At 47.2% G+C, this 14530-nt stretch overlaps 2 protein-coding genes across 6 annotated transcripts; one reads left to right on the plus strand and one right to left on the minus strand.

Moving 5' to 3' along the window:
* Window positions 1-542: 542 nt before the first annotated feature.
* Window positions 543-8202, minus strand: LOC133392271 (putative tricarboxylate transport protein, mitochondrial). 5 transcript variants are annotated; one of them, XM_061652474.1, is made up of 3 exons: window positions 7715-8202; window positions 2539-3099; window positions 543-2460 (listed from the first exon to the last, which is right to left on the minus strand). In XM_061652474.1, the coding sequence occupies exons 2-3, from the start codon at window positions 2898-2900 to the stop codon at window positions 1833-1835; spliced, it is 990 nt and encodes a 329-aa protein (XP_061508458.1). In that variant the 5' UTR covers window positions 2901-3099; window positions 7715-8202; the 3' UTR covers window positions 543-1832. The 5 variants fall into 5 exon arrangements, with proteins under 5 accessions (XP_061508458.1, XP_061508456.1, XP_061508457.1 ...); XM_061652472.1 differs by lacking the exon at window positions 7715-8202 and adding an exon at window positions 6023-6196; XM_061652473.1 differs by lacking the exon at window positions 7715-8202 and adding an exon at window positions 6015-6183.
* A 686-nt stretch (window positions 8203-8888) lies between these two features.
* LOC11175928 (probable fatty acid-binding protein) lies at window positions 8889-13934 on the plus strand. Its single transcript, XM_003436396.2, has 2 exons — window positions 8889-9280; window positions 13135-13934. The coding sequence occupies exons 1-2, from the start codon at window positions 9208-9210 to the stop codon at window positions 13455-13457; spliced, it is 396 nt and encodes a 131-aa protein (XP_003436444.1). The 5' UTR covers window positions 8889-9207; the 3' UTR covers window positions 13458-13934.
* The last annotated feature ends 596 nt before the right edge of the window (window positions 13935-14530 follow it).

Consider the following 14530-nt stretch of genomic DNA (forward strand, 5'->3'; position numbering starts at 1 on the left):
GAGGACTGACCCCTTTTCGGCGCCACCGTGTGTGTGTGTGTTTAGCTGCTGCAGGTTGCTGGAAGGTAATGGTTTGGCGTTTAGCTGTATTGGAATGTGTTTTCCTTGTTTGTGCTCGGTGTGTGTGTGTGTGCGTGTAAGATGAATGTGTACATTTACATTTGTTGTGGGACAAAAAAGGATGAAAAGAGGGCTGGAGGAAAGCAGAGGAACTTCTGGGGCAACAGGAAGAGCGCGCGAGTGTTAGCCCGCTTGAAAAGGGAAAGGGCAGTGCATTATAGTAAGAACGATGTATAGGTTTTCGCATCGAGCAAGAGTGATAACGATGGTTTACAGCGGATGATTGTGGGCAGCAGCAGGAGAGGCAACAACCAAACCAGCAAAGAGTTATATAGAAGCACGATAGTAGAGTAGGGTGGGGGCGCGGCGCGGATGGATTAAAAGAGAATAAATGGAACAAAAAATATGAAAAACAAAACCGATAGTAGAACAATATGGATCGGAAAACGAAACATCCGAAATAAAAACGCTTAAATCTTGCATTTTCTTCGATTGGTTGTAGGTTTGTGTCGTTTCGTCTCTCGACACGGCTTTTATTCCTGCAATCGTGCGCAATACAGTCTAACCACGTACTTCCTCTACAAAATTACAAATGACAACACCCTGGGTTATACGCTACGACATTTTGTATATAGATAATAGTGTGTGTATGTGTATGTGTATATATAGTTGTATATAAATACGAGTCAGGAATTGGGTCGTTTTTGTTTTTTTTTTTAGTTTCTCTAGCACGCTTTCAAAAACGCCAAAAAAGCAACGGCCGCCAGATGAAAAGCGCAGTATGTTAGCCGCGAAAGATAAGCGCAAGCGTGTAAAGTAAATGATCTTACACAGTAGAACGAAAAAAAAAACGTAACTAAAAGTTTACGGAATGCGTGTGATTAACCCGATGCGGCGATGCTGCACCCTTGAAGCGTGTAAAACATTAAAGTACAGTTAAAAAAATGCGCACCAGCAGCATGATGGTGCGGAGTCGCGGTTGTTATAACAAAACGAACAAGATGAAAACTAAAACAACAATTTCTTTGAACGCGTACGGAAAATGGCTGTTTTACAGTAATTGCCGACGTTTTTGATAAACGTTTTGTGTTCCTTTTTTTCGTTTTTAGGATATAAGCCGATTTCAACTCCTTACAGGAGATCGTTCGCAACGGTTACAACGTCCCCCGACAGTTGCCAAAAAACGAGGAGAAAGGGAACATTAACGAGTGCAAGAACGGTGAGGGAGAGTTCACCATTTCTTACCAATTGTGCAGCCATCGGGAGCGAAGGCGTCCACTAAACAGTGCCCTAAAAGTAGTAGTAATTATGTTCTACGCGAAAAAAATCCCTCTAACAGTGCCCTTTTGGTTGCCCCTTCCTCTGATGTGTTTGCTTTACCCTCTCCCGCCCCACCCGCTCCCACTAAAATCTAATTCGTGCATGGTCAACATCTAACACACAACGTGCTAAAACTGCGTCCTGATACGAAACGAACTGGGGCTGCAACATTGCGCATGTTCCCGACCGCTCATAATAGTATGCTCATAAAATCCCTGAATGTACACTGGAATGTCGTTTGCTTTGCCGCGTTTTGTTGCACTGTCCACTGAGAGACTTCCCGTGTTATAGAATGTACATTCCGCCCTCCGCTTTGGCGCATTCTGCATCCCTGAACCCTGACACCGGCTGCAGCGCTCATCGTCATCCTCACATCGTCCTCAGGTGTCAATCTAGAGATAATGGCATTGTTACTCCTCAGCCCCCCTCCCCCCCGGCTCCTCAGGTTCGACCTAACGCCAGAACTTGTTGAACAGATCCATGAACGAGTCGTAAATCATGAACGTAATCGCCACGTCCAGACAGACGCGCGACAGTCGCGGCACCGTACCCTTGTAGAACGCCATCGGTCCCTCGTTCTTCCAGATCTGCAGCGCGCAGTCGGCCGTGTTCTTGTACTTGGCCGCCTCGAGCCCCTGCATGCGCGTCTTCACCACGTCGATCGGGGTGTTGCCGAAGACGGAGGCCGCCCCGGCCACGGCACCGAACGCGCCGACCATCATCTTCGGCACCGGCTTGGACGGATCGTCGCCCTTGTACATGTCCTTGAGCGTTTCCATCACGTAGAAGCGGATCGCTTGGTTCGAGCCCTGCTTCAGTATGGTCGCGGTAAGGCCCTTGTACACGCCGGACAGACCCTCCTGCCGCACGATCATGCCGACGCCGTGGAAGAACCCCTTGTACTTGGGCGTACCGCTGCGCTGATCGTTGATGAACTTCACCTTGACCGTTTCCATCGGCGTGACGGCGAGGATGGCTTCGGCGACGCCCGCACCCAACCCGGCCAGCAGCTTGCCGGACGTGCTGAGCTGCCCGTTCGAGTCCATCAGACGTCCCTTCAGGCTTTCGAACGCACCGAACCTGTCAGAAAAGGGGGAAAAACCCGTGAGTACACAGTTTGAGGCGAAACATCGACACGGACACGGGAACACGCCTTACCGGACAGCTGACTTCGGGATGGAGCCGTACAGCAGCACGCTAAGCCCACGGTACAGCCCGAGCACACCGTTCGTCTTGACCGTCTTCTTCACGCAGTCCATGATGCCGTTGTACTGCTTGGTCGCACCCTTCTCGTCCAGCTGCAGCTGCGTCTTCACGTACTCGGTCGGGAAGGTGATGCAAATCTCGATACCGCCGGTAATGCCACCGGCCACGATGCCCTTTAGCCCCTTGGCCCCGGGGGCTGCTGCCGCCGCACCGCTCTGCTCCATCCACGGCCGGCCACCGAACGGGTTGCGGAATTGACTAGAATGTTTATTCGGTTGGCCGTAGGCCGTCGCCAGCAGTCCTAACCGGTCCATCGTCGGTTTTGGGGGTTTGTTCTGGAGAATGGTCGTCACACCAATGGGAGAAGAATGCTGTCTGGAATGTGCCTAGTGTGTCGGTGCCCTCCGATCGGGCAGTTCGTTTGGCAGTGGTTCGTTTCTCACGCGGCTCAGAGCGTCGTTGTGGGAAATGTTCCGTTGTGGTGAGTGAATCCTTTCATGGGCGGGTAGGAGACTAAAATGAAAGAAAGTAAAAACAGTTTGATGTCATTATTTTTGGTCGTTTGGTGGCTTTCATACAATTAATTTAATTTCTTATTTTACTGGGCATGACAAAGTGGGAATCAAGCCACGTCCGACGATGTAGGAGTAGGAAGTATTGAACGATAGACTTCCCAATCTCCCTTCGCTCCAGCGAGGCACAACATCACCGGTTTTGAAACATGAGACATGCACTTCAAAAGCCTTCAAGCAACTACAATCCCTAGCAATATGTTGTGTTCTACTAAAGCAACCAACAACCATGTAAAGATAGGAAATGGAGATTGTATACTATGGAGAGCTAAAAATAGCTTTGAAGGATCAATCGTTACAACCGCTCACTGCACTGTACTAACTCGATTGCAATCCTCAATGCCGACTGAATAAATCAATACGACTTCACAGTAACCATTGCATTACAGGGTTCGCCAGGAGTGCTCACAGCTGTGGTGGCACTTTATTGACACCTTCTTACGTGAAATGAACCTAATGTAATGGGAATTGGATTGTATATAACCCTTGTTGAACAATTCCAATAGGAAATTCCAAGGAACCTGTACGAAAAGGGTGCCATAGCGTCCAATTTCCAACGTATGAAATTCACATCCTATAAGAAAGAGTTAAGGAAGTGTCCCACAACTATGAGAGCCCCTGGAGAACCCTGTAAGCACTTGTCCGCAAGGGCAGCATGGAGTTTTTACTGCTATCAACGCAGTAAATAAAACATACATATAGGCGAACAAAGTTCGTATTTGTTCAAAATTCTCGCTTCTTCTCGCTTCTTGTTTTTGAGCCAGTTAACCACCGTATTTCATGGCGCCTTCACGAAAAAAACACACACAAAATGCAACACAGCGGTTGGATGTACATTTTTTTCCTTCTCTTGCAGTTGCCAAACACAAATATGGTTTCCTTCGCCAACCCAAAATATCTGCCTGAGCTGGCAGATTGTACCCGGTTTGTCGCATGACTAGCCATAATTTCACCAACACACACAGACACATACACACACTTACTGCACCAATCGGACGATACGTTAGCGGGAGGCGCAGACTAACAAGCACCCTTATTCTCGTGGACAACGCACACCACCCCGCTTCCCCTTCCGATGCGCCATTTGAGGGGCGAAGTGAAGTGTTTTGATGCGGCCAATGCTGCGTCGAGGGTTCGCCGCTTGGCGTCCGCTGCTTATCGCGATTTCCACTCTGCCGGCGTTGTCTAGCAACAAGGGAGAGATGTGGCTTAGACCCCGGGCTCGGTATTTGTACCAGTGCGTTTCACCAATTCTTAACTAATTCTGGAAATGGCACACAAACCAGCTTGTAAATGAGAAAACTTTCACCAGTCGGGACGTGTCGTGCTACACGGACAACGCCTACAAGTCGAGTTTGCCAAAAAGAAAAACCCCACAACCCTTAACCCTACGCGTTCAAAATTCGCCAAACAGTTTCACCCTGCCGAGGGAGCAGGCGAAGTGCGTGTGTCTGTTGCTATGGCAGCACACCAACACGAGTACGGCGGCTTGGTGTCGTGTGCATCGGTCGTGTTTGCGGTTTCGGTCAAGCAAACTGCGGGAAACGGCGTAACTGGCGAAAACGAAAAGTCAATCAAACTGCACCCTTGAACTTGTCGAGCTCTTGCCATTCTTCTGCTTCAGCCGGGCGAGGCATTTCGCCACTTGCCAGTTGTACAAGGGCCACCAAACTCGTCACAATATTCGGGCGCACGAATTCAGCACCAGGAATGCCAAAAACATAACACATCGGAACCGGTTTGCGCGGGGGTAATTGGTCCCGCTCGCGCCATTATATAATGGCGCTGGGTCGCATGGTCCGTCCTGTACCGGGCGAACGAAGGGAAGGGAAAGTGGCATTAGCGGTCAGACGAACGTAAGCAAAGGAAGCGGTGCAGTATGTTGGCCCGCATGTTGGAGGGTGCAAGTAGCAAGGTAAGTGGAGCATTGATAGAGGCTGTTGTTATCAGTTGAGTCGTCCAGCACTAGCCGGCGATTAGATGGAGTTGCATGGTGTGTGCAAACAGAAGGCACAACTACAGCAACAACCACACAAACTTGTTACAGAACAGCTGAGATAGAGTGGGAGAGGGAGAGGTATTGATCTTCTAGTAACCTTGACTTGCACTTTCCACATCATCATCATCATCACGCTGTTAGCAACACCGGAAAACCGTTGAGGTCAATGCAAACAAATTCGCCTATATACAACACGGGGAGATATGTCCATCACACAACGAACTTCTCGCCGCCTCTGACGTCATTCTGGAGTTAGTTTTCGATATTCGCGAGAGCGTTGGCGGCTTAAGGGAGGGATGGTTATGGTACAATCCCCAATTTGGTGACTTTTGAGGTTTTTTGTGTCCCTTTGTACGGCAAACAGGGTTGTGGAAGTTGCCAAGTGGAGCTAACACACAACAGACTTTACTCTTGCACAAACGATGCGTGTGCGTGTGTGAGAGAGAGAGAGAAAGGGACAAAAGAGAGCGAACGTGCACTATACGGTTACGCAACGCGTGAACAAGTTTTGGCGTTTCTTGCACGGTACGTGCCCGTGCAAGCACACGATTCACAAGCACCAGCCGACCACCACAGTGACACACTTTCACGTCCCATCCCATCATTCGTGAGCTTTCGGTGGAGTCGATTTCGAAAAGGTTGTTGAGTCCAAAAAACAAAAATTAACACACTCAAAACACCCCCCTGTGTGAACTCGACTGCGACACATTCGGGAGGGGAGCAACTGTTGCGTCGTGAGGGTCAGCGTCTTCCATCGCCTACTTTTAAGGGCAGCGACTACCATGGTAACTAGCACTTGAAATTCCCCCGCTCGCCCAGCTTTTAAGGCAGACAACAGCGGCAGCAACACTACTAACCGGCTTACCGAGGGATGGCACGCACAGCCAAACGGAATGCTCGTGGAATTGGTTGGTGCGCGAGAGAGCGCGCGCGCGTTTGCGATTCAAAGTTCGGCGAGCGACTGAACGGACGGTATGCGCCCGCGGCTGGAGTTTCTGCGGCCTATCGCACCACTCGCTGGGACGCTAGCCATAGGCTGGCTGTGTGGGTTAGCACGGTCTAATAGGAGAGAGAGAGAGCATTGGGAAAGGGTTGTTACCTCACCATGCCCCCCGACACAATGTATTGGAACGGGCGGATGGCGCAAATGGTTTCAGTGCGTGAACTGCACGTGCTAACCTGCCCCGTAGCGAAGGTGGTGGTGGTGGTGTGAGACAGAGTGTACCCCTCCCCCCTCCCAGCTCCTTCGTGTTTATTGTTTATTCAAACAAATTATGCTGTCAATTGGCAGCGCTATTAATATCGCTTTACACTTAGGAGTTTAATTATTACGATAACATAGCTGTAGCCGCGATACTTCGTCTCGGTATGAAAAGACGATCGCGCGCTGATGCTTGATCAAGAACCAATCCTTTCCAGCTTCGAAGTAAAGTGCTCATCGGGACTCGACCTCGCACCTGGAATAACACGGCTCAATTATAAAAGTATATATTTTATCACAAATTGTTGAAGTTTTTTTTAAATCTATATTATGTTTTGGTAAACCTTAGCCAGTTTTACCTGTTTTATAATGAGAATATTCGAAATTTGACATGAATTTTACCGTTTTTTTTTTGTTTTTTACAATGTGTTCTGATAAAGCTTTTTTTAAATATCAACTCGCAATGTTTCCTTTGAATTGAACTGTCATTTGTCAACAGCACGAATAACCGGACAGGCGGATAAAACGCGCCCTGATAAACGGCGTCCCACTATATTACTATTACGCATTGATATTTAAAATATACAGTAGAATGAAAGCAATCTGTTACACCAAGAAAGCAATCGATCTTGGCAAGCTTATCATACACACCATTTGGAGTGTCCCTAAATCATTACAAGGGAAGAGTGGCCAACACCATATCGCAAAAAAGCACTTAGAGACGGCAAGGAATGTGACGTGGTAATGCTCATCCCGGACGGATCGTAATCGTCGCTGTAATGGAAACCCTCCCGACAGCCAACAACCCGATAACGCTTGTCGTGCACACTTCATCATCCTCGTGCCAGCTGGTGCTGATAATGATGAGTAACCACTGCCCTTAACAATCGATACTGATGCGACAGTCAGCTTGAAAATATGATAATAATTGTCTCTATCTTTAGCTGCAGGTACACTCAGTAATTGTACTAGAAAAAGGGATAGAAAATAATTTTTGAATAATTTATAGTGAATGAAAATAAAAAAAAAATAAAAAACTACTCAATTTTCGGTTGAAAGTTTAAAACAAACAAAATAACTGGCGCGGATAATAAATAATAAAAACTAAACGCATCGGTTGGTGTGGGACACACTGTATGCCATAGCATTGAAAGCGGCGCACGACATTTGTAAGGTTCCAAATATGAAAACAAACCATACCAAAACATCATCCCCTAGCTTCATGTTTCTCCCTTCGCCGACATAACGATCAACTGTCTTGTTTTGCTATCGATTTTCTCTCGTGCCGCGTTATCGGTGCACCGTCACGTACTCGTGTTGGAACCAGTTACAGTTGTATGCACTTTATTTACTTACCTAAAACCACGCTACAATTTAATTACACTGTGCTGTTCGAGTTCCGTGGCGTTTTGGAACGAAGTTTGCATATGGTTTTTACCTCCTTTGCAGGAACGCACAAACGCACTACTGCTCCTACGCACTTATTTTCTCAACGTGACTCAAGCCTGGATTGTCTCACAATCTCTATCGGCAGCTGTGCCCTTCATCACTGGAAGAGAGGCTACACAGTTTCGGTTCCGCACGCAGCACGCACAACGAACAATCACAGCAATGGCACACGAATAGGGTAAAACTGCAAACTACACCCGTGCGGGAGACGGCCCTGTCCGTTACTGATAAATCACAATTCTACACTTATGTAATTTCTCCGGCAACGGCCAAACGTTGGCGGACGCCTGCTTCTCCATAGCTGGGCAACTTTACGATGACGAGCACGGTCGGGCGGCAGAAGAAGATGAGGCGCATATGCACGGAATATGACTCAACACGGGATAGGGCGCTGAAGCACGGGCTCCACACGCACACATGTTGAACGATGTTGATTCTATCAACGAGATCAAACTTATTTGCACCTTCGTCTGGCTTCAAATTTTGTAGTAAAATCCATTGTAAAATGATAAAAATGAAAGTTTTGAGCCAAGCAAATGGTGAATAGAATGAATTTCGTACCGAAAGTGTACAATATTCAGATCATTCTGTCACTGGCTGACACTTGCTGCCTTGTGTAGACCGGGCTTAACAACCATGGAGAAGGCGTTGTTTTGCACCGGCGATATATCGTACGATATAAATGACGTCATTTTCGTCCAATGATTGTGTTCCGTTCAAATACAATGCAATTTTAAGGGAGAACAGGGACGAAGAGATAATTGAGCATTTTATGGTGATGGTCAGCAAAGAAAACAAAAACGCTGTTATGCACGTTTTGATTATAGCCCAAAACTCAGTTCGTTTGAATGAAAAGTTTTAAGATTCTTTTCCGTTTTCAGTATCGGCATGAATTTAAATCAGTCTAATTTTCACACCAAAAATACTATTTTCTGTGCACGATGTGGTCAAAGTCCATTTTGAAAGTTGATAGGAACTTTACATCAAATCGAACGTTATTCCTATCTCCAACCGGAGTGCATGGATATCAAGCCCTAAAAGTAGATAAAATCCCATCTATCTGCCGATATCAACCTCCACCTCAACGCTGCTCACCACCCGTACATTCAAACGCGCCCGTTTGACACGATGCGTTATCTTCGACCGTTACGTCCGTGCCTCGGCTGATGGCCGCTAGAGGACGCTACCTGCTTTCGTGCTTCGCCGCACGAAGTCCGCCGATCCCGACACCGCGGTGTGATGGTGTATTTAACCACACGGCCTGGGAGAGAGAGAGCTAAGTTCGGTGCCAGACACAGCGAGGGACAGAAGTCGATTTCCCGGCCTTTCATCGCAAGCAACATTCGATTGCATTTCCCAAACACTCATCCCGTGTAAAACCACCTCACTTTACATCCACAATGGCCGTCTGGGAAGGAAAGAAGTACAAGATGGAGAAGTCGGAGGGATTCGATGACTACATGAAGGCTCTCGGTAAGTACAGACGATCGTCAGCGGTGAGGTGTGTGGGGAGTGCAAGTGGGGGGCCTAAAAACGCCGGTTCGTTTTCCCAAACAGGAAGCCAAAGTGGTGTGAAATGCGTGTGTGGTTAGAAAAAACTTGTGCAAAGCTAGCAGATTTCACATCGTTTGTCAAAGTTTTAGTTGAATCTTTTGTAAAAATCAGCATCAATATGAGACAGTGGGTCAGTGTAATTTAGAACACATCGTGCGAGCTATCATCCGATGCTGTATATCTGCTTCTTGCTATCTCTCTCCTTCTATCTTTCGGTTGTCGTTGGCTTCAGTCTAGCCTACTCCAACAAGCAAAGTTTCTCTCAGCTACGCACCACATCGTACGATGCAAGGGCGCGTTTGCGCTGAAGAGAAGCCAGAGACCAGAATGAAGAGAGGGGTGAAATGAAACGGGTAGTTAACACGCTAACATCGTTCGTTGGTTCAGCACAAAAAATACGCAATACGAAGCTCTCCTGGAATGACGAGCCAGCGAATTCCTTCTCGTTGGCATCCTGCTGCTTTATCTCGAAAATTAGTTTATATTTTTAAACTGAACTGTTGGTTGAACAGCATTCCTTGAATCGATTTGTTTGCCACTTGCACAATACAGTCTCGCGCCATTGGATGCACAAGAGACCGGTTTTTCTAACCGGCCGGCTCAACGATGCATCGATAGTGCTTCTTTGCGAACGACACAACACGCTGAACAAATGTAGCGAGGAGAGAAATGTCCGCGTGTCGATTAGATGGCCCGGGTCGATGGCCTTTCCAACGATTCAAATACACACTTGCGCGCAGCGTAGTTGTTGTGTTGCGTATTGTCGCATCTATTCCGCTTGAGGGGGTTTGTCAAGCGGAAGGGCAGAAGCGGGAAAAGGCGGTGTAATGTTCTGTGCTGTCATTACTTCATGGCACACTTTTCCGGTCACGCTTGAGTACTTTCCAATCCGTCACAAACATACAAGAGTGGCGCGATGTCCGAAAGCACGTGGCGTACAATGTTTGAATTTGTGTCGTTGCAGCAAAAGTACACTTTTTTTGTATGAAATGAGTCACGGCAGAGCGTCAAATTCGCTTTCTAAAGGTACATTTGGCCACAACAACAAGTACATGTAGCTTCATTTTCATGTCGCTTCAAGTTACTTCTTATGGCAAAATTCGTGTTTATTGCATTAATCATGCTCAATTTGCCGCACAACGGGCTCATAAGAGGAACAGCAGACTTCCTTCCAATGAAAGCAACGGTGCATTGCAAATACCAGACAGACACTTCCGGAGAACCACTTGGCTTCTTCATTCGCTCACGAACTCACGTGACGATGACTGGAAGAATGCACTCAGCAGAAAGTAAAATGCCATAATCAAATGGTCTACAGTGCATAACCTCTGGACGGCTTCCTTTCTGGCGGTGCAATAAAGAGATCGCGCCCGCGTTGTCTGACCGAGACCATTGTGAATCAATTAATATCAATCCAATTGCCGGTCAGTGGGGCTGCGTTTCTTTCCCCACATCCGCGGGCCAGAGCTGCACAATACAGCAGTCGTTGTAGCTGAAGTATTTTCCCATGCTACCCGAGGTGACACTTGTCAAACCATCCAACGGCGGTAGTCAGACAACCCGATCCTTCCCAAGAAGAGGCCCCTTTGGAGACCGAGCTAACGCAACGGAATCTCTGTTTAAACACGACCCGCAGGCCAACATACACCGTGGCAGAGGCTTAAGAGGTTCAATTGGGTAAAGAAGAGGGCAGCATAATTGAATCAAGAATCCATTATATTATCCCATTTACACTGGTTTGTCGGTCAGGGGTGGGGGCAGTAGTCAACTGCCTGAAGTGAACTGAAGTGACGGTGGACGTTGTTATCTCCTCGGTGGCCAGATCGAGAACCGATGTTCCCGATGACGATACCGAAAGCACTGATTGTGGAAGGCAGCACGAGATAGCACGATGGATAATAGACTAACTTCATTATCATTAACGCAACGAATTAGGCTTCTTCCCATATTTTGCGTCAGCCCTTGGCCATACAAACCCTTGGCTGTAAAAAATATGTACAGTTGACGCCATATTTGCGTAAAACATGTAATTATAATGATGCCTCGTGTGTTCCCCCATTGCCGCTCTCCCTGGTCGCTACCCTCGACGTCTCCCTGGTAGAGACAAGCGAGCAAAACACAAAAAAGCATTAGCTGCACTACTACCTGTTGCTAACGATTTTGTCAGGTCGACACGCAATGTTTATTGCATAATTTCGGTTCATTTAAGCGTCACTTGAAATTACCGATCCAACAAAGCGGCGTCGTCGACGACGGAGTTGTCGCCGCACGGTCGGTGTGGCCTGTGGTTGGGTCGGGTAGTTTTCCATCGATTGTTAATCGAGCTGGAATTAATGCTTTCCGTCGTCGCTTCCAGCCAACAGCAGCAACTCGTAGCACTTTCGAGGCAGGACAAATTTAAACCAAAACGTTTTTGGAACAGGCCAGTAGAACGGGAGAACCCAAAAGAAAAGACGGAACGACGGAGGGCGTGTTGGTGTTTGATGGATTTATTCGACTGTACCCAGATAAGCGATGATAAGACTCGCACGTTGCACTCCAGCAGAGAGTTATACGCGATGATTAGGAACGTTTGTCTTTTTCTCAGTATTCCTCAGTTGGGTACACTGATTAAAGGTCTAAATATCGATAAGCCACTAAGAGACCCAGTTGCCAGTCATTAGGTCTCGGCCCGCTAAGGCTTGTAATCGGTGCTCGATAAAAAGATGAAACATTTCTACATTTGGTGTGATCGAAAACTTACTTCACGCTGGAATGAACGTGGCCCAGGAAAGATTATAGGAAGAAAAAGCGCCGAGGTGCAAGATTAAGGCGTCCCGAGCAACTTTGAACTTTCGTGACGGGGGCCGCTTATCGGGGAATTGAGCTTAACAGTTGAGCCCTCGTGCGGTCAGTTTAAAATAAACATAATCGCCCTGATTGTTCCCTTGCCGCACGCTATAGGTAGGAGTAGGTGAAGCTATCTGTTATCAGTAACTGCAAACGTGAGAAAAAAATATGTTGTGTAACGATGCAGTCATATTTCCAGAAGGATGTTTGCTCTGTTTGCACCTTACTGGGCAGCCTAACGTGCAGAATATTCTTCGACAATTCGTTCATCTGGTAGAATTATTGATTTTTTTCCATTTCGTACCAAGTCTTCCGACGAATGGAGTATGCATATTAAGCATCAGCCATGCATAAGCGGACAAAGAACGTGGAATAATTCTCATTACCTTGGTACCGCACTCATTGCACGAATATTTTTGTGTGACATAAATGGTTGTTTTCCTGCTAGTATAAAGTTCCTACACTTCCTGAACCACAGGCATCAGTAATGTGCTGCAGACACGGGACGTTGAATTAATTTCCGACGCTGCACCAGGAAGTGGTCGGCATCGTCCAGTAGCAAATGCGCCAAGTCGACACGCTACCACTCTCTCATACCCGCTGTATTGGTGTACGTTATCGACGTTTGCGTTGGACTTTGACTACACCTTGCCCTTCACGCGGTGTTAGAACCTAAGTCCAACCCTGCCATAGCACGGTAATCAGCTGTTGTACTCTCTCCTCTATTGCATTGGCGTAGGGTGGGTGTGTTTTGTGATAGTGGCGTCAAATTATGGACGATCGAATAATGAGGCTATGTCTGCATCAAATGCATTCTTTCGCGCACAAGGACCATACCCTGACTGCATTGATAACGTCAGTCCCAGCGATTGATAACGATATTAATATAAATTTCTTTTGTGCAATATTTACCAACCCTCTCTTTCTCTTTCTTCTCGATTCAGGTGTCGGCATGGTGCTTCGCAAGCTTGGCAACAGCATCTCGCCCACGGTGGAGCTCGTGAAGAACGGTGACGAGTACACGTTCAACACGCTGTCCACCTTCAAGAACACGACGATCAAGTTCAAGCTGGGCGAGGAGTTCGATGAGGAAACCGTCGATGGACGTATGGTCAAGTCGGTCTGCACCTTCGATGGCAACAAGCTGATCCACGAGCAGAAGGGCGAGAAGCCGACCACGATCGTGCGCGAGTTCACTGCCACCGATCTGACCGCCACCATGACTGCCGGCAACGCTAAGTGCGTCCGCTACTACAAGGCCGTCTAAGAAGGACCGACCGACCGAGCGAGCGAGCGAGCTCTCCGCCGGAGCAACTACACTCGATCTGTGACCGAGTGGACCTTTGCTTTACCATCAGGACATCACATTTCCAGCATCATTCGCATTTAGATTCTACTGCATGGAGAGGACGTAGCAACTAACAGACTAAACTGAGAAACACACACAGACACAGAACCCTTGCGGGTGAGGAGCCTGCCGACATGCGGTTGCAAAAGGATGTGTGCGTGCGTGTGTGACTGTATTTATAAGAGACCATCGCGGTGTGGTCGTGGAGCACGTGTGTACGTGTGTGCGTGTGCACGTACCGAAGAAGCGAACAATAGCGATAGTGCGTTTTGCTCATTTGCGATCGTTTATGTATATATTTCGTACGAAATATTATGATTTGATCATAATCCTCAATCCTTGTTTGTGTTGCTCATTCACCAATCGTCAAGAATAAAAAGACCAAGCTTAAACGAATTTGCTGTGTTTTGTTGTGTAGAGTCGGTTAGTATTCTGTTTCTTTATTTTGTGCAGCTATTGTACCCTAGTTCTTATTTTTCAGGCTTAGCATTGTGATGTAGATCCCGCTACACAACATGTCATTTGAACTACAAATGAAAACTGATAAAACGTAGAAGATTGAAAAACCTTAATCTTGGACGTCCTGCGTCCACACGACCATGCTTTTCCCTTCAATTTAACTTTTTAAGCTTTTAAGCTTTTTCCTTCAATTCTGTGTTCAACAATAATTCTCTTGGTGTTGATTTACTACTCCTCTTAACCCATCGGATATGATCCCCATTGTCTGATATTATGCTATTTTTTTAAAATTATGTTTGGGTCAGCCCCGATGTAAAGTCGTCAACTCACACGGCTTAACAATATGCACTCCATGGGTTTAAGCCCCGTATAGACCCTGCCCGCCCGCCCCATGCGTAGGACTGACTATCCTGCTATGGATAATCACTATGAAGTTCAAGCCCATCAGTGGTACTGGGCGACCTTGAGCTACTACAGTTGTTAGGTAAAGGTAAAAGAATAACAGAAGATGTACGGGCCACTTCCTATTATAC

This window comes from Anopheles gambiae, chromosome 2 (assembly GCF_943734735.2).
Source record: "Anopheles gambiae chromosome 2, idAnoGambNW_F1_1, whole genome shotgun sequence".
In the NCBI taxonomy this organism is placed as follows: Eukaryota; Metazoa; Arthropoda; class Insecta; order Diptera; family Culicidae; genus Anopheles; species Anopheles gambiae.

Excerpts from the sequence above, each read along its gene's own strand:
- LOC133392271 (XM_061652474.1), bottom strand. The coding sequence starts at position 2,900 with ATGGACCGGTTAGGACTGCTGGCGACGGCCTACGGCCAACCGAATAAA. Across the intron at positions 2,461-2,538 it reads ATCCCGAAGTCAGCTGTCCG|GTTCGGTGCGTTCGAAAGCC; the intron begins GTAAGGCGTGTT and ends CTTTTCTGACAG.
- LOC11175928 (XM_003436396.2), top strand. The coding sequence starts at position 9,208 with ATGGCCGTCTGGGAAGGAAAGAAGTACAAGATGGAGAAGTCGGAGGGA. Across the intron at positions 9,281-13,134 it reads TGACTACATGAAGGCTCTCG|GTGTCGGCATGGTGCTTCGC; the intron begins GTAAGTACAGAC and ends TTCTCGATTCAG.